Below are 16,802 nucleotides of genomic sequence, written 5' to 3'. Positions count from 1 at the left end.
CGTTACCTGCCTTAGGAGAGCAGGAGAACGTAGTGAGAGTGGCATGGAGTCCTCCTGCCTCCACCTGAAGCCTGCAGCCACCAACTAACAGCTTTGACTTTGGGTTCATCATTTCAGTTTCCTGGTGTGCTAAAGGAAAATAATAAAATTGCCTGCCTCAAAGGGCTGTGAGGATTAAATGAGATACTCCATGCAAGGTCAGCACAGTGGCTGAACAAACTGAAACCCCAACGCTGCCACTGGTGGTCAGGGGTGCCCTCTCCTGGCAACTTGAAAAACTTGACACATGGCAGCCTGGGCTGGAACTGAGCCCTTTGTTTCCCAAGCTGAGCTGACCGGGCCAGTGTGACTGGCTGATAGGATGACTTTAAAGGTCTGAGAAACCTTCACCTTTGCTCCCACATTAAGTAAGGTGTGGACTGATACTGAGCCATGGCTGACAATGGCGGAAAAGTGGGAGGGGAGAAAGGGCTTGAGAAATGGAGGGAGGCTGGACAAACCTTTCCAACATGGCCCTCCCAGGTCCTAAGGCAGCGGCTAGGAACCCATGCCACCACTGCTCCTGCTCGTAAATGGGGCAATGGTAACTACCAGGCCCTGGCTGGGATTGCCCCCTTCTTGAGGCTGCCCCGTAACTCAGAACTGGGCAGGAAACAGCAAGGGCTTCTGGGATGGGCCCTGGTGACTCCAAAGACGGAGAAGCAAGCCTCTGCCTTGGCCTGGCAGCAAGGGAGGAAGTGCCGGGTCAGGACTCTGAAGAACTGTCTCCCGCTGGCCCACTGGGTGACAATGAGGAAGTCTCTCAGCCTCTCTGAGCCTGTTTACCCCTCAGAAAAAGAGGGATCTGGATTAGATGGGTTCTTATGTCCCTTCTAGCTCTTTGATGGATTCTAAACTGTTCCCACTCTGGGGGAATGAGACCTCCACCTTCTGCCAAAGTACCAGCCAAGACTTTTAGGAGAAGAGGGCCTAACAGTGATGGCTCTCTGACACCCAGGAGGAAAAACACAGAGGCTCAGTTGAGAGAGATAGAGATATATTTTTTCTGTTGCATATTTCAGACTTCACACTGAGCTTCAGGCACAATGCTACTCCAGGTTCTTCTGAGAGCCCTGGCAGAGTCTTCTTCCCATGCTGCTCATGGGGGCTCGCCCCAGGCCCTGCTTGCAGTTCTGGGTACCTGGGAGACTCCGCAATGGTCTCAGTAGGCCCTGGTGCCCTGCTTTCCCAACAAGGGGCAGGGGATGCTGGAAAGCCCTAGAGCCAACCCCACCCCCTCTTCTATGGTCCCCTGGCTACAAGAGGAGAGGCTGACCCATTAGATTCCAGCTCTGCAGTGCTCCCCTAAATCACCTGTTCTCCAGGCCTCAGAGCCTGGCATAGCACTTGGACCCCTGCAGAGCCTCAGCAGTGAGCAGCACAGGCCAAGGCTGGGGGATGAGGCCCTGGAGAGCGAGGCAGGCCCAGCCTCCTCCAGAGCAGCAGCAGATGGGCTTGTCAGGCCCCTGCTCCCCAGAGCCATGGCCCACTTCCTGGGGCTGCTCCGAGCCCTATTGCACATCTTTTGTTTCCAGTTCATCCCCCCACTACCCATTTTTCTTAAAAAAAAAAAAAAAAATTAGAGGGGAAGGTGAGGAAGAGTGGCCTGTGGAAGCTGGAGCCCTTCGCCCCATGTTCCTGCCAACATCCTGGTCCCCAGCAGAGCCATTTGCGGTGGTAAATACTAAGCCCACCTTCCCTGCCGTCTACAGGTTCTTGATGGCTGACACAGGTGTACTGCCTGGGCCTCTGGTTCTTGCATATGAAGGGGACATCCCTCCATCGTCTGTAAGGTGCAATTCCCTGGGTCTTCCGGAGGCGCTGGCTGGGACCCTGCTACCTGAGTCGTCCGTCTGCTTTGACAGGCCCCAGCTCTGATTTGGGGTCAGGGAACAGAGAGCTCCAGCTGGTCAGTCTGCAGAGCTCCAGGGAGGAACAGGTAGAGGGGCCCATGGCACACAGTCCGGCCACAGACCAGAAGCCACCTAGTTCCCCATCTGTCCAGGCCTCCAGCGCAGGGCCCGTGAGCTCCGCATGCAGCCGGGCAGCCTCCTCTGCGGGCTCTGGCTGAGGCAGGTTCAGGATGCCGCTGAGTCCCTGGAAACTCTGCTCCATATACTCGTTGTGGGGCGGCCCAGCGTGCAGCCAGCTGGCATCATCTGGGGGTATAGAGCAGGAGTAAGCATGCCCCGCCCAAATGATTCCATGAAGGCCAGACTCTGGGAGTCAGGTCTGGGCACCCCAGTTCCTGTCCCAACTCTACCACTGAGTCGCATCCTGCTGAGTGACTTTGGGCTAATCCACAGAATTTTCTGTGCCTGTAAAACTTAGTTTTATAAAATCCCTGAATTCCTGACTTGAGGATTAAATAAAACAGTGGGTTCAAGGCACCTTAGAAAGTAAGGTTACTTTCTGGTAATGGTCTGGTTTGTGTCACCCATGCCCCTTCTCAACCACCTCTAGTGGTTCCCAGAGCCCTCAGAAGCCTAGTACTCAGGCTCTCCAGCTGTGGCGCCCTGCTTACTTTGCCAGCCTTCCTTCCCACCACCCCCTGGCATCTTACTACCCTCCACCCTCTGTTCCCCTCACGCACCAGACACCTGCTAACTTTGTTCCCTCAGTTTAGAATACCCTTCTCTGTCTATAAAAATCCAGCTCCTTCAAGGCTCAGCTCCAATACCCTCCTGCTGTCAAGCTTGCCTCTCCCGCCCCGTCTCCTCCATCAGGCTATGAGTCCTAGGAGAGCAGGGCACAGCTTGCCTGTTCTGATCCGCCCCAGCCGCTGCCCCACCCCAGCACCCCGTCCTCCTCTGAGTTACCTCTGCTCTGACCCACCTTCTCTGTGATAGGATGTGGCTGGAAGAAGGAAACATCTACCTACTTATTGAGCGCTTACTATATACCAGCCACTTTTACCCACATACTCATTCCTAATATCTCCCAGGGGGTAGTTACTTGTACTAGGGACCCCTTGCAGGAGCCTGCAGCCTATGCCTGTGTTCAGAGTCTGCTCTCTTATCCTCAGCCAAGTGGGTGGAGGGCCATGTGACCCTGCCCACCTGGCTACCGATGAACTGGGAGGATGGCCAATCAGATTTGCTGTCCTAAGAATGTGGAACTTGTAGACCAAGAGACCCTGGTCAGTCTCTGTTGCACTGAGAAGCCATGTATCAATATACTGAGAAACCAGAACCTGAGGCTGATACACAGAGCACAGGATGAGGGACAAGGTGGCCCCAGAGAGACAGAAAGCACCTCTGGGTCCCATTGGGACCTGAGTCATTTCCTAGGTTCTGTGGGGGAGAGCCCTGCATTTTTCCAATAATTTCCCCTTTTTCCCTGGAGCTAGTTTGAGTGGATCTGTGTTCCATGCACCCAGGAGGCCTCTAACAGTTGTATTACTCTTACTTTACATGTAATAAGACTGAGGCTCAGGAAGGCCAAGTAATTTGCCAAGGATAAAAGCCTAATTAAAGTGTCAGAGCTGTGTTCTAGAGCCAAGTCTGCCTAACTCCAAAGCACCATACCACAGTGCAAGGCCCTGGGATGCTTACGGATGAATGATCAAGGCCACAACCCATCCCCTTCCCCTACTCTGATGGTCAGCTTCTTGGGGTCACCTGTCTGGCAAATCCTATTCGGCCTGGCTCCTGGGCATCATTTGGAAACTAGATCCTTACCTTTCCTGAGAGGTAGTTTGCGGTTGAAGGTCAAGGGCAGCACGAGGAAGCGGGTCTCACCCAGGGGTTCCCAGAAATGAAGCAGTCGAACAGTCCAGGCCCCTGGCCGCAGGGGCCGGCTCAGTGGGGGCTTGTACTGCGTGACCTCGGTTTCCGCGTCTACCACGATGTCGTAAGATGCAGCCACCACATAGGTGGGATCGATCCACACCACAGTGGCTGTGAGGTTGGGGCCTCGGGCCCAGCGCTGCATGGCCACAGGCTCGTCCAGCGGCCCCAGCAACCCCCCAAAGTTCCGGAAAAGACGCTCTTTGGGGTCCCACTCGGTGCCAACCTGTAGGAAAGGAGGCAGCTGGGCAGGAGCCGAGGTAAAGTCCTCTCTACCTGCTGCTACCTCTAATTCCTGTGTGACCTCAGGCCAGTCACTGTCTCTTTCTGGTCCTCAGTTTCCCTCTCTGCAAAATGATGGGCTCAGACTAGGATTTCTTTACTAAGCTCTGAGATTCGTTCTAGGCTCCTGTTCTGACCTGCTCTGAAGTTTTGGGGGCAGTAAGGCAGAGATGAGGTTCGAAGCCCTGCCCAGAGACCATCCCCGCGCTAAGGAGACACACAGAAGCCTAATCTTCTGGCCCGAATGGAATGTCCAAGTCCCTTTAGCAGAAAATCCCTGGAGTTTAGAAGACTGGGCTTGCATTGTAGTGGAACCAAAGTCCCCTCCCTGCTGACTGCATGTCCTCTGTGCATCCCAAGGCTGCCATCACTGGGAAAGAGGACCCGTGAATCCATTTCTGAAAGGCCTAACCCAGTCCTTAGCCCTCCCTTAGTGTCTGTCCCTCTCTCCCCACTACCCCAAGTCTTGCTGGGGGACAGGAGAAAGCAAGGGGAGGACCTGTCCCACCTCCAAACTCTGGAGCCGGCTGGCCTGGTCACTGCGCCCCAACAGCTTCAGCGACCCCTGGGGCATCAGCCACATCTCAAGCGTCTCTGCCGGCCCCTGGGCTGAGGGCTGCACCGCCTGCGTCACCAAGTAGCCCTGGAAATGGTCGTCATAGAAATACAGGTGCACGCTGGACGGCAAGCCCCTGGGCTCAAACCTAAGAAGGTTCCAGCAGGGAGAAAGGGAGATGCCATCAGCACACCTGACTTGGCCTGGAGTCCCAGGGAGGGGGCTCTGGGGTGTCCCATCCCCAGGTGCTTTCTTTGCCCCAGATCTCATACCCACAGAGCCTATGTGCCTGCCTTTTGCCGCCTTTGTTTTGTTTGCATTTTTCCCTGCCTCAGACTGGGGGCTCCCTGGCGGCAGGGGCTGTCTCTTTCTGATTGGCCTCCTCGTAAGGTACTACACACTGGGGGTCTGCAAAATGTCAGAAGGAGGTCTCACCTGCAGAGTGGGTTGGCCTGTGGGGACGCAGCGGTGGCGGCGTGGCGCAGGCTGAGGCGGGCGAAAGCGGTGTAAGCAGTGAGCATGACATCACTGAGCCCACTGGGGCCATCGGCCACGTCATAGGTGTTCTCCCAGTAGGCCTTGAGGGCTGGAGTGCCGGGGGGGTAGCTGCCATATAGGTGGAAGTCCAGGATTTCCAGTACCTCCTGGTTCACAGTCGACTCAAACTTCCGGGCGAAGAAGGTGGGTCTGGAGACTTGCTGGAGCGAAGAGGGAAGGAGGGTGAAGGGGTCTGGAGGTCCCAGAGAGCACAGCAGGGGAGGCGCCCTTCCCGGCACTGCCTGGAGATCAGCCTCCCAGGGCCTTTCCTGCTGCCAGTGTAGCCCCCGACCCCTGAGGGCTGCTCCCAGCGAGGGGCCCCCAGATTCTCTGGTTGGACCACCTTGGATCATTTCTGACTGGAAAGCACCTGGCGAAAGCTGGGGTGAGGCCCTATCACGGGGCAGAGACTGGGGGTCACAGGGAAGCACCTGCAGCCGCAGGAAGTCCTGCGGCTTGAAGTCGTTGGGGGAGCAGCCGCACCAGTCCACGATGTGCTTGTACTGGCACTTGCAGCCCAGCTTGCGGTTCCAGTTGGTGACCCGCAGGTTGTTGTCCACGAGGCTCTCGCAGGCTGGGCTGTTCTCCAGCACCGTGTGGAAGAAGGACTGCGGGTGGCAGGGCAGGGTGGAGGGTGAGCTGGGGCACCCACCACGTGCCCTCCTGGCCTGGGTGCGGGCCCGGTCACCCACCTCGGCTGGGAGCAGCGTGTACGTATAGAACTGACGTAGCTGGGCCACAAGTGGGTCGTCTGTGTACACCACATACTCCACAAAGCTGCGCGTTAGCACGAACCAGTCAGAGCCGCCATCCACCACGATGCCCGCTGGGATCTGCCGCTCGCCCAGACGCCACATGTGCGAATCGCACTCATGGAAGAGCCGGTCCAGGCCCTGTTTCTTGATGAACCTGTGGCAGGCAGATGGGCCCGTGGCTGAGGGTTTTGCAGGGTGGGATCCAGGCTCTCATCCTTCCAGGAACTAGCGCTCCTTAATCTGTGATTGGTTTGGAGGTTTTGCAACCCAAGGCTGGGGCCACAGAGCCCCCTGTGTGGGAGGGCTTGTGGCAAGACCCCAGGACCAGGGCCTCCTCCCCTACCCCCTCACCTGGAGTTGTCCCGGCCATGAGACTTGAGGAAATTCTTGTCCCGGTTCTTGGACAGGAAAGCTACCAGCTCCTCGTTGGTCCTGGAGAGGAAATGGGATGTAGGTAGTGTGTGTGACAGTGGCTCAGTCACTGGCCCAGAGTGACTTTACTCTTTGGCCCCTTCCTTTCTCACTGAGAGTCGTCCTGACCAAGTGACCTACTTCAGGTTGATGCTCTGGGGTGGTGGGCATCTGAGGTCCCTGAGGAAGACCATCCCATCCTTCTTCCACCCCTTGCTGTCTGACCCATGACTCCCAGTACAGACCTCTGGCTCCTCCTCCTCCCCACCTCTTGTCACTCTCAATCCTCACATCATCTTTCACCAACTCCTCCCCTAAAACATTGCTGGGGCCAAGGGACCATGTCTGAGCTATGCAGATCCCAGAATGAGGCTTGGGGGAGGGAAGGAGTCCATCAGGACCCTTGAACCCCGAGTGCGTTGACGTGCCCCCCTCCCATCTTCAGGGCTCATAGCACCACCCCACACCTGGTCGGGTAGTCAGTGGCACTGAGGTTGATGAAGAAGTCCCAGGCCCAGTCGGGCACCTCCAGCAGGTCCTGCATGCTCCGCAGATACATCCTCAGCAGGCTGGCCCCGCCCCAGATGGTGACCATGCGCCAGGGCGTCACCCGCACGTTATCATACTGCCGGGCCAGCTCTACCACCTCTCGGTGCAGGTAGTTGGAGCGCTGTGGGAAGTGGGCAGGTGGTGGTGGAAACTCAGCAGTGGAAGATGGACCCCCAGCATGACAACCTTCCCACTCCGCCCCACCCCAGAGCACAGTACAAGTGTCACAGAATGGAGAGAGCACAGGCCAGGGCTCCAGCTCTGAAGCAGCCATGTCACCTGGTGCTGACTGCTCCCCCATTCCCTGTTCCCCTATCTCTGGGCCACCCGAGCAGGTCAGAGACACTGTCTGTCTATGACCTTCTGAGTCTCTGCTCTACTTGCTCAGATGCCCTTGGTCTCCCCGGCCACAGTAGGTACCTTGTCCACGTGGATATAGAAGAAGTGCTGCTCGTGGTAGACAGCCTTGAGGAGACGCTTCAGCTGGCGGATGGCGCGGCCATGGACCACCAGCATGTAGGCGATTCGTACTGGGGGGCCATCCGCGGGCTGCTGGGCCCGAACGTCGTCCCACTGGATGCCGGGGCTCATCTTCCCTGAGAGTAGAGAACAGGGGCATCGGTAAGGTCTGGCCCCAGGTCACAGGGTGGAGGCAAGACGGGAAGAGGGGGCTGCCTGCCTTCCAAAGGAGGAACCCTGCACTTAGAGCCCGCTGCTCCTAGACCCCAGCTCCACCTCTGCCACTTAGTGCACTCGTCGCCCAACTTGGGCAGCAAGGTGAGCCCCTCTGAGCTTTCACCCCTGAGAAATGGAGGTGAGGATCCCTGCCATGCCCCCTCCCGGGCTGCCACCTCTCTGCCCATGCCTGTCTCTTACCAGCCCGCTGGCAGTGCCGGGGCACAGCCTTGGGCATGAGGCTCCCGGCCTGGTGCAGGCACACCACGTTGGCAATCTCCTGCTGGCACTGCTTGGAGCTGGCCCGGGCCAGTGCAGACAGAGCGTCCTTGCCCACGATCTCGCACTTGGGCGTGAAGCTGTTGTCTGTGGGCTGGGGGGCGCCCTCCACACTCCCTGTGTCTCCATGTGGGAAGCCAGCCGCCCCAGCCAGCGCCTCCCCGGCCGCTGCCCCACTCAGGTTCTGGCGGCCTGGGGCCTCTGGGGGCGGGGTGGGGGGGATCCGCCGGCTGGTTCTGTGCCGGCTGGTTACTGCCCGTACCACCTTGGCCACGGGCATGCCGGGGCTCTCAGCACGGCCCCGCCAGCGCCCATGCTTTCTGCCCGCGCCGCCCCGCCGCCCAGCTGAACTGTCTGTGTCCTTGGAGCCCTCACCGGGGTCTAGCGGCCGTGGCTTCTTCTGCCTTCCTTTCTGTAAAAGATAGGCAGACACAAGTCACTGGGACAGTCACTCTCCTCCAGCTCCTTCAGCTTCCTGCTGGGCCTCAGGCCTAGAAGCCCCTGCCACCCTTGATCTAGAAAAGCACTGTTTGCCTGAGGACTCTGCACAAACAGCACTTCTGCTGGGAGGCCTCCCTGACCAGCCAGCGGAGGAAATGTCGCCCTCCCGCAAGGCACCATCGCACCCACGTCCCCATGATCACACAGATCACAGGGCACTGAATCTCTTTTGTGCTTTGGATTCAGATACCACTTTCTTTTTCAGCAACTATGAAAATGAATATCCACATATATCATAAGAGAAACATGCAAAGACCCTGCAGACAAGAGTGTCCACCTAGCACTCCCACCCGGGCCTGACTGGGAAGAGACGGTGCTCTTCAGAAGGAAAGCATTCTACTGACTACAGTATTTCCGCGTGGGAGTGCTGAGGCCACAACAGAGCAAAGGGGTCTTGCCTGGTGGGGAGGGAAGAGGTGAAATCTGAGACCTCATTACTGGTCAGGTTCTCTGGGAAGCAGAGACCAAGAGAGAGTCAGAGTGCAAGAGATTCACTGGGGGGTGGGGGGGTCACACTCTGGATGATGAGGAAGCAGGAGCAGGAAGCAGCAGGGAAAGCCTTCAGATAGCCAAGCCGGCCTGACATCTGTGCAAAGAGGGGGAAGGAAGAGCTTGAGACGACAGCTTGGCTTCCCATCTAGTGGGAAGCTCCAGGGCAAAGACAGCCTAGAGATGGGAGCCGTGGTACCACTGCTGGGGGTGGCCCAGGAGGTGCCTGGCCATGGCTGGACGGCTGAGGCAGAGCCTGAAGGCACCTGCAGCTGCAGGCTGGCAACTCACTGCTCCTTGTGGCAGGGTCTCTCTCGAAGGGAAAGCTGAGTGCTGCGCCTCAGTATCTCCACCCCTGCTTCCTGGCTCCTACAGCCTCTTCTCAAACCCAGGCACTTCCCTAACGGTCCGGTCACACTTGAAAGTGTGTATACCCACCCTCTTCCCAGCTCTCCCTGTCCCCCTTTTGTGACGCCCACCCCCCACCAACTTCCCTGCCTGACCAAATCCCATCCATCTTTCAAGATCCAGCCCTGAGTCTCCTTGTGTGAAGCCATCCCGTTTGCCCCAGGGTGGGACGTTCTTCTACCCAACCAACTCCTTGGGGAGAGGCTGTCATTTCAGCCCCATGACCCCAGTGCCCGGCGGAGTAGCTGGCACATAGGATGTCTGGTTGGTGTCAGGTGGATGAAACACGGAAAGAATGGAGGAGCGAAAGGCACCGTGTGACTACTCTGAAGTCACCAGAGCTCCCTGCCCAGCTCTGCCACTCCCCCACAGTTACCTACCTTCTCTGGGCAGGTTCCCTCAGCTTTAAAATACAGGAGGCAAGTGTGAGTGTCCAATGAGATAGAGCATGAGATAGTGCAGCTAGAAAGAGCTGGCGCCACCAGCTGTCCCCGTCCTCTCCCAACACTCTCTGTGCAAGTCCTCTTCTGGCCTGGCCTTCCAGCAGCATGACTCACTGGCCCACAGCCTCTGAAGCACCCTCCTCCCTCAGCTTCCAGGATGCCCTCCTGGTGTTTCCCTGGTGTGGCCTCCGTGGCCACTCCTTATCAGTCTTCTTGGCCGACCCTTCCTTATCTCCCAAGGCCACCCTGGGGCCTTGCCTTGTCCTAGGTCCCCAGGTGACCTCATTCAGTCTCCTAACTCCATCCACTCCCAGATTTCTCTCTCTGGTCCGGAGCGCTCCCTTGAACCTTCAAGTGTCTAACTGCCAGCCTCCTTGATGCCTCCCTTGGGAACTTGACAGACCTGTCAACCCACAAATCCAAAAGCGAACTCCGGATCTTCCCCCGATAGGCTCCTTCTTCAGTCTTCCCCATATCAGTTAATGACCTCTCCATCCTTCAAGTCTCTCAGGCCAAAAACTTAGGGGCGTCACTTCGACTCTTGTTTCCCTCACACTCCACCATCAGTACCTCCTGTTGGGGCTCCCTTCAAAGTACACCCAGAATTTGACCACTTCTCACTGCCTCCATCATTACCACCCCTGACTGGAAGCCCTGCTCTTACTCTGGTTTCCTAGAGTCCACTCTCATCACAGCAGCCAGTGTTTCCTTTAAAACAAGTCCCATCTCCCCACTCCTCTGCTTGAAACCACCCACGGTTCCCCCTCTGAGGACAAAGCCCACGAACCTACAAAGGCGATGTGAGCTGCGTCTGGCTCCCCGGCCTCTGCTCCTCCCTCCTCTGACCTCACCTACTACCCTCTCCTCAGGCTCACTCTCCTCCAGCCTTAATGGCCTTCTCCGCGTCCCTCCATCCCACCTGGCATTCACTGTCCCCTGTGCCTGGAATGCTCTCCCCTAGATGTCCCCACAGCCCCTGCCTCCAATTCCTTGCTCAGGTGGCATCTTCTCAGGAAGGCCCCCCTGTCCACTGTATTTACAACTCCAGCTCTCCCTCAGCCTCCACTTTGTTTCTCCCATAGCACTTATTACCTTCTCTCATCCTATAATGTATTTACATGTATAAATGTATATTGTGTTATTCTATGTCTCTCCCGTTACAAGAATGTAATGTCCACGAGGACAAAGCTTTTTGTTGTTTTGTTCAGTGATGTATTCCTAGAGCCCAGAAGAATGTCTGGCAATGGGAGACACGATATATATATATGTATATTTTCTTTAAAAAAAATTTTTGGCAGCGCCGTGCAGCTTGTGGGATCCTAGTTCCCCTACCAGGGATCAAACCTGTGCCCTCGGCAGTGGAAGTGCAGAGTCCTAACCACTGGACCACCAGGGAATTCCCTCAATAAATATTTGTTGAATGAATGAATTTATGAATGAGTCAATGAATGAAAAGCTCTTGGCATAGGCTCAGCATTCAGTAAATGCTGTCATCCTTACTATTATTATTAATGGAAGGAGAATAGGAAAGAGTCAAACGTGAAGTCAGGAGAGAAGCAAAGGCCTTCAGATACTTCGGACCATCGGTTTGAGTTTTCCCTGTCCCTCCCCTCCCTAGGACCTCCCTCTCCTCCTCTGTCAGAGTACAGCAAGTGCCTTAGGGACAGGGCCCCACCCCTACCCTGGCACCCCAGCCTTCTGTGCCTGGCACCCAACCAGCCCTCTTGGGAGGTGCCCAGTGAGAGCCAGGGGTGTCTATCGCCATCTGAGAAGAGATATCTGCAAAGGCGAGGGCAGGTGGGGAGGAACCAGCAGATCCCAATCTGTTACCCACATTGGGGAGGGCACCCTGGACTGGAAAGCCCTCAGGAAAAGTGGCTGCAGCCCCACTGAACTGAGCATACATCAGCCTGGTGATGTCGGACCTGACCACACAGCGGGCAGAGGAAGACATTCTCAAGCTTAGGTGGGTGGAGATGGCAGAGGAGCTGTGGGCTCTCAAGATGGAAGTCAGAATCAGCAAGTGAGGAAGCTGGTCAGGAGGGCAGGGCACAGGGCCAGGCCTGCTGTGGTGGGGGATAGGATGTGGGAAGAGATGGGCATGTTGGTGCCCTGCACTGCAGCAGGGAGCTGGCTGACCCTGAGAAGGACAATCCCAGAGGGGGCTGGGGGACCAGAAGGCAGCAGTGAGGAACTGGGAGGGGGGCTCCTGGTGGTCGGCCAGCCCCCACCACATATAAACACCCCAAGAGTGTTTATATGTGCAGCAGCAGGTCCCATATTTGTGCCCCTAGAGGAGCTGCCCCCAGTCACCCCTGAGGTCAGAGTCCCCTCTAATTACTGAGGATGGGGACTGGCCCTAAGACACCTGCCTGGAGGCAGTCTGGCCTCCGAGGCCCCCTCTCCCCACTGAGGAGGAATTCAAAGTTCTCTGCCATTTCCTGGCTCTGCAGCTTCTCCTTGGAATCCTTCTCTGGGCCATGGAGACATAGAATACAGCAATGCTTATCCCACACCCCACCACTTTGGACTTCTCAGACTGCGTTTAAAGTAAGCGGTGAGACAATGTTTGTAAAAGCTTTGAAAACCATAAAATGCCTCTTTGGATGTTAATGGCCATCTCTGGTCTCCAGTCTAGCCCTCACAGATGGGCAGAGTGTGCCTCTTAAATGCACATCTCACCCATCGCTGCTTAGACCCCTTTAGTTTAGAGCCACTTAGAATAAAACCCCAGCCCCTTAGTGCGGGCTCTAGGATGTGCCCTGGACTAACTCTTGAACCTTCTTCCAGGGATCGCACCACACCCTCCTTTCCATTCCTTGAAGGCACCCAGCTAAGCCCATTCTCCTCAGGGCCTTCTGCCTGAACTCTGCCTACCTCTTCCCCAGGCTGACTGGGTCTTTCAACTCACAGGCCAATTCCTGCAGAAGCCTTCCCCAACCACCTATCTAAACCAGCCCTCTTGTTATTGAGTTTCCTTTTCACTGTCAGTCTCTCCTTGTCTGCCCACGAGGGCCGAGACCTCGTCTGGTATATTTATTTCTGTATCCCCAGTATTAGCACAGTGCCTGGTATGAAGGAGGACTTAATAAATATTTGTTGAATGAATGAATGACTGACTGAACGAATGAATCCCTGTTACCACTGTGCAGTATTGAAATAATAATAGGAGTTATTTACTGATGATTTAGCATGGGCCAGCAACTCCTGCAAATACTTCACAGGCATCACCCAGCGAGAGAGGTGCTATTATTGCCCCCATCCTTGGGGCGCGGATACTGATGAGGATGCAAAAGAGGTTAGGCGATTTGCCAGTGGTCACACCACTTACCAGTAGCAGCGCTGGAATAGGACATAGGATGGTGAAGTGGGATGGTCCAACTGAGGTGGCTGCTGAAGGGGTCCAAGCCTCAGTGGCTGCTTGGACTACACAGCCTTTAGGTCATCAAGGATCTTTTTCCCATTCTAGTCCAGGGATTCCCCTATCAGGTTCTGCTAGGAAGCTGGAGGAGGAGGTGCGGAGGCAGGATCCCAAGCACTCTACTGCACCAGTTCTCCACCCCAGGCTGCAGGCAGGGCAGCAGGGACCTTGAGGCCTGGACAATCTCTCATCCCATCCAGAGATTTGTTTCTGGGAAGCCTCTGATGCTTTGCCATGCCCCTCCCCAAAGTGCTCACTGGCCTCTGCTCACATATTCCAGGGTCAGAGGGCTCCCTAACTCCTTGGCAGCCCTTTCCATCTTAGAATGTCTCATCTGCCCAAAAAATCTTCATACACTCTCTTCCCCTTCCTGCTACTTACTGGACCACAAAGAACAAGCTCACGCCCTTCGGATGTCACAGAGCCAGCCTCCCCCAACCCCAACCTCAGCTCCTTTTGGAGTTATGGTCTCATGTGACTCTGTTCCAGCTCCCTTCACCATCCTAGTCTCTTGGTTCTCCCAAAAAAAGGCAAAAGCAGCAATTCTCCCAGTCTCCACACCAGGCCTTCCAGACCGCCCATATGCAGGAAGGGGAAGAGGACATCAGGGCTCCCTTGGTCTTCACCCTGCCAGGTGGAGAGGCCCAAGAGGACGGGGCAAGCAGAGTGTCTGGCTCAGAGCCCTAGAGGCACCAGAACCAAGGGGTGGGGGCAGGGAAGCCCTGTCATCTGGCCCACAGCTTAGGGCCAGGGTTTGGCCTATCCTCTCCAACCTTCCAGGATGGTCTCAGACACCACTGGACCCTCCTGACCACACTGGGGAAGACATGTCTGGGCCTCCAGCTGAAACCACATCAGCCAAGAGTGAGTGAGACCCTCAGAGCAAGGACCTGGGGATTAAGCAAGATGGGGTTTGCCCCTGCTCCAGGGCCTGGGGTTCTGCTAAACCAGCTGCTGCTGTCCCCATTCCCTTAGAGTCAGAGGGGGCGAGTCCCCAATTCTCTAATGTCCTGAGGCCCCCTCACCAGCTCAATTCCCCTGCCATCCTCTCCTGAAGACCCAGGCAGGTTCTTCAGACCCTTGGCTGAGGAAGCCACGTCTCAGGGACACTCCAGTTCTCTCCCTCGGGGTCACTCCCTCTCTCCTCAGTTGCCACACTGAGTTCCACCCCCAGGCTCCACATCTTCACTGGCTACTGCCCCTGAGGGGCGGCTGGGCGCGGTTGCCCGGGGTCCCTCGGCCCCGGTCCTCCGACCACGGCGCGCACACTCCCGCCCCCTCCCAACTTCAGAAAGTTTGGCCTGGGGCTCCCCACCTCCGAGCAGGCTCGGGCCCAGCCCCGCCTCCCGGCCCCGCTCCCCCCACACCCGCGCCTGACCTTCACTGCTCCCCGGGCTGCAGACCACCCCACCAAGACCCGCTCCTCCCGCCCCGGGCCCCTGCCGGCCCGCGGCCCGGTCCTCCGGGTCACGCACAGCCCCCGCGCGTAGGCCCCGGGGCCCGCCTGGGAACCGGGCTCCAGGGGTCCGAGGCCCCGACCCAGGCGGCCGCCCGCGCGCGACACGCAAGCGGCCCGTGCCCCACTTCCCCGGCCGGGGCCGCCCGCATCCCTGCCAGGACCCCGCGCGCCCCCGCGCCCGGCCTGCCCGCCTGCCCGCCCGGCCGTCGTAGCACCTCGCCCGGCTCGTCGTCCTCCAGGACGCTGAAGCTCCACACCACCAGGCCCTGCAGCAGCAGAATGGCCAGCGCCGTGGCAATCGCCAGCTTGTAGCGCCGCACAAGCTTCTGCACCCGCACGCTCGCCACCATCTTCCTGCCCGGGCCGAGGGGCGCGCGCCCAGCTCTGCAACCCGGCCGCGGGCGCGCGCACGGGCTCGGGCCGAGCCGGCTACCCCCAAGCAAGGAGCGCCTGGCGCGCGCCGGGGCGGGGCGGGGGCGGGGCCCGCAGGCCCGAAACGCCGCGCCCTGTGGGCCAGGGGCGGAGCCTCGGCCTACAGAGCGGTGGGCCTCCGCTGCCCAGCGCGTCGGGCGGATTGCGGGCCTTTCGCTCCGGGTCCGCTTCCCGGGTGGTCCCTTCCCCGTCTTGGTCAGTGCCCCAGCTTCTGCGTGTGCTCACCTCCTCCTGGACGGCAAGCTCATGGAACCAGTGTGCAGAGAGGTCTGCAGCCGACCTCTCTCTGGCTCGCCGCCTGGGGTCGGGGGTAGGGGTGGGGGACTCAGCCCCGCAGAGATCAGCTGGCTCTCCGCCCTCGTGCAAGCAGAGAATGCTAGAGCTCCCAGAAACGCCGAGTTGGGAGAGATTGTCTAAGTGCCACAAGCCCTGCTTAAAAACCATGGAGGCCTCACCTACAGGGCAAAGTCTAACTCCTTTGACTGGCATCTGAGGCCCTTCACAAAGCCTTGTTTCCTCTCTCTTCTCCCTCTTATCCTAGGCATCTTCAGACCTCAACTAGAGCCGTGGTTACCGAACTCTAAGGTATGTCAGAATCACCCGCAGGACTTGATAAAACAGATTGCTGGTCCCTACTCTCAGAGTTTCTGCTTGGTGGGTCAAGAGTGGGGCCCGAGAATTAGAATTTTCAACAAGTGCCCAGGTTATGCAGATGCTACTAGTCTGGGAACACACTTGGAGAACCACCAGACTTTTGCGCGTGCCGTTCGCTGTGCCCAGCCCTAGCAGTTGCTCCCCTGCTCCTCTCCCCCTTGCCATCAGTGGCATCCTCCCAAGTGCTTACTCAGCACTGTCTGCATAGCTGGTTGTGATTTCTCTGGAATCATGCCTTCTTCACCTTTGAATCCTTAGGCCGGCAATGGACACCCAGCAATGCTCAATAAATGTTGCGAAAGAAAGATCAAATGAAGCCCAACTTCCTGTTCCATCAACTGATCCTAACATTTTTGGAGAGGCTGGTGTGTTCAAGCACCACATAGACGAGGCCTGAACCCCTGCAGCCCTCCCCTGAACCTGGCAGGTCTACTGAGAGAGGGAAGGGGAGAAGAGGGAGAGCAGTGCCCAGCATAGCCAGGTGCATCCCCAGCAGTGAAGCCAAGCTCCTTGAGAAGGAAGCAATAAAAAGAGCAAAGCGAAGGTTGAAAATTTATAATGAAGATTTTAAGAATCACTACACAGAGGTCTGGAAAAAAATGGTTAAAAAAAAAAAAAGAAAAGAAAAAGCTTGAAAGTGATGATAAAAGGGTTTGGAAGTTGCCTGGAGATAAGCTTGATGAGGAAATTCTAAGCTGTGATGAGTACAGGAGATGCAGTTATTTGATGGCACTTAAATAAAACCTCCTTTAATCATCTCCTGCCCCTTTGGTATTTGTAATTATTCTATTCTTCAGCATTAGTTAAGTGGGAGAATTGTAAACTATGTTTCAGATGACAGTTTGGCTACTTAAGAGAAACTACACTTCAAGATTTGGAAAAACATCAGTTGGCATGCCAGCAATTGATATGTTAATTAAATATTGATCTTGTGTGTCATTAAATCAGGTCCCCCAGGGACTGTCTACCTGCCCATACTCCCCTGCACCCAACAATGAAAATAACTTTATTTTCCACTGATTGTATAAATAATATATACTCATTATATAACATTTAAAACATAGGGAAAAAATAAGGAAAAAAGTAAAAGTCACCTGCAATCCCACTCCCTGAGATAATCATCA

The 16,802-nt window shown here is 56.6% G+C and overlaps 1 protein-coding gene and 1 long non-coding RNA gene across 3 annotated transcripts; one reads left to right on the top strand and one right to left on the bottom strand.

Annotated features, from left to right (window-relative positions):
• Positions 1-1,019: 1,019 nt before the first annotated feature.
• On the bottom strand, positions 1,020-15,030 carry XYLT2 (xylosyltransferase 2). Of its 2 annotated transcripts, none has more exons than XM_057537016.1 (11): positions 14,808-15,030; positions 8,247-8,283; positions 7,338-7,513; positions 6,836-7,038; positions 6,309-6,389; positions 5,895-6,111; positions 5,634-5,810; positions 5,101-5,363; positions 4,618-4,813; positions 3,720-4,053; positions 1,020-2,198 (listed from the first exon to the last, which is right to left on the bottom strand). In XM_057537016.1, the coding sequence occupies exons 1-11, from the start codon at positions 14,940-14,942 to the stop codon at positions 1,876-1,878; spliced, it is 2,142 nt and encodes a 713-aa protein (XP_057392999.1). In that variant the 5' UTR covers positions 14,943-15,030; the 3' UTR covers positions 1,020-1,875. The 2 variants fall into 2 exon arrangements, with proteins under 2 accessions (XP_057392999.1, XP_057392998.1); XM_057537015.1 differs by having other exon boundaries at positions 7,794-8,283; positions 14,808-15,029.
• A 74-nt stretch (positions 15,031-15,104) lies between these two features.
• Positions 15,105-16,436, top strand: LOC103020870 (uncharacterized). The gene is made up of 3 exons (XR_009006449.1): positions 15,105-15,291; positions 15,566-15,609; positions 15,937-16,436. It is a non-coding gene; the product is annotated as an uncharacterized LOC103020870 (long non-coding RNA).
• The last annotated feature ends 366 nt before the right edge of the window (positions 16,437-16,802 follow it).

This window comes from Balaenoptera acutorostrata, chromosome 20 (assembly GCF_949987535.1).
Source record: "Balaenoptera acutorostrata chromosome 20, mBalAcu1.1, whole genome shotgun sequence".
NCBI lineage: Eukaryota > Metazoa > Chordata > Mammalia > Artiodactyla > Balaenopteridae > Balaenoptera > Balaenoptera acutorostrata.
The sequence above is the reverse complement of the archived record's forward strand: the minus strand, read 5'-3'. Positions and strand labels throughout refer to the sequence as shown.

What these genes read in the sequence shown, in the direction of transcription:
- XYLT2 (XM_057537015.1), bottom strand. Translation starts at nt 14,942, where the DNA reads ATGGTGGCGAGCGTGCGGGTGCAGAAGCTTGTGCGGCGCTACAAGCTG. An exon ending in AGGACGACGAGCCGGGCGAG is followed by an intron (nt 8,284 to 14,807) that starts GTGCTACGACGG and finishes TATCTTTTACAG; the next exon opens with AAAGGAAGGCAGAAGAAGCC. An exon ending in CATGGCCGGGACAACTCCAG is followed by an intron (nt 6,112 to 6,308) that starts GTGAGGGGGTAG and finishes TGCCTGCCACAG; the next exon opens with GTTCATCAAGAAACAGGGCC.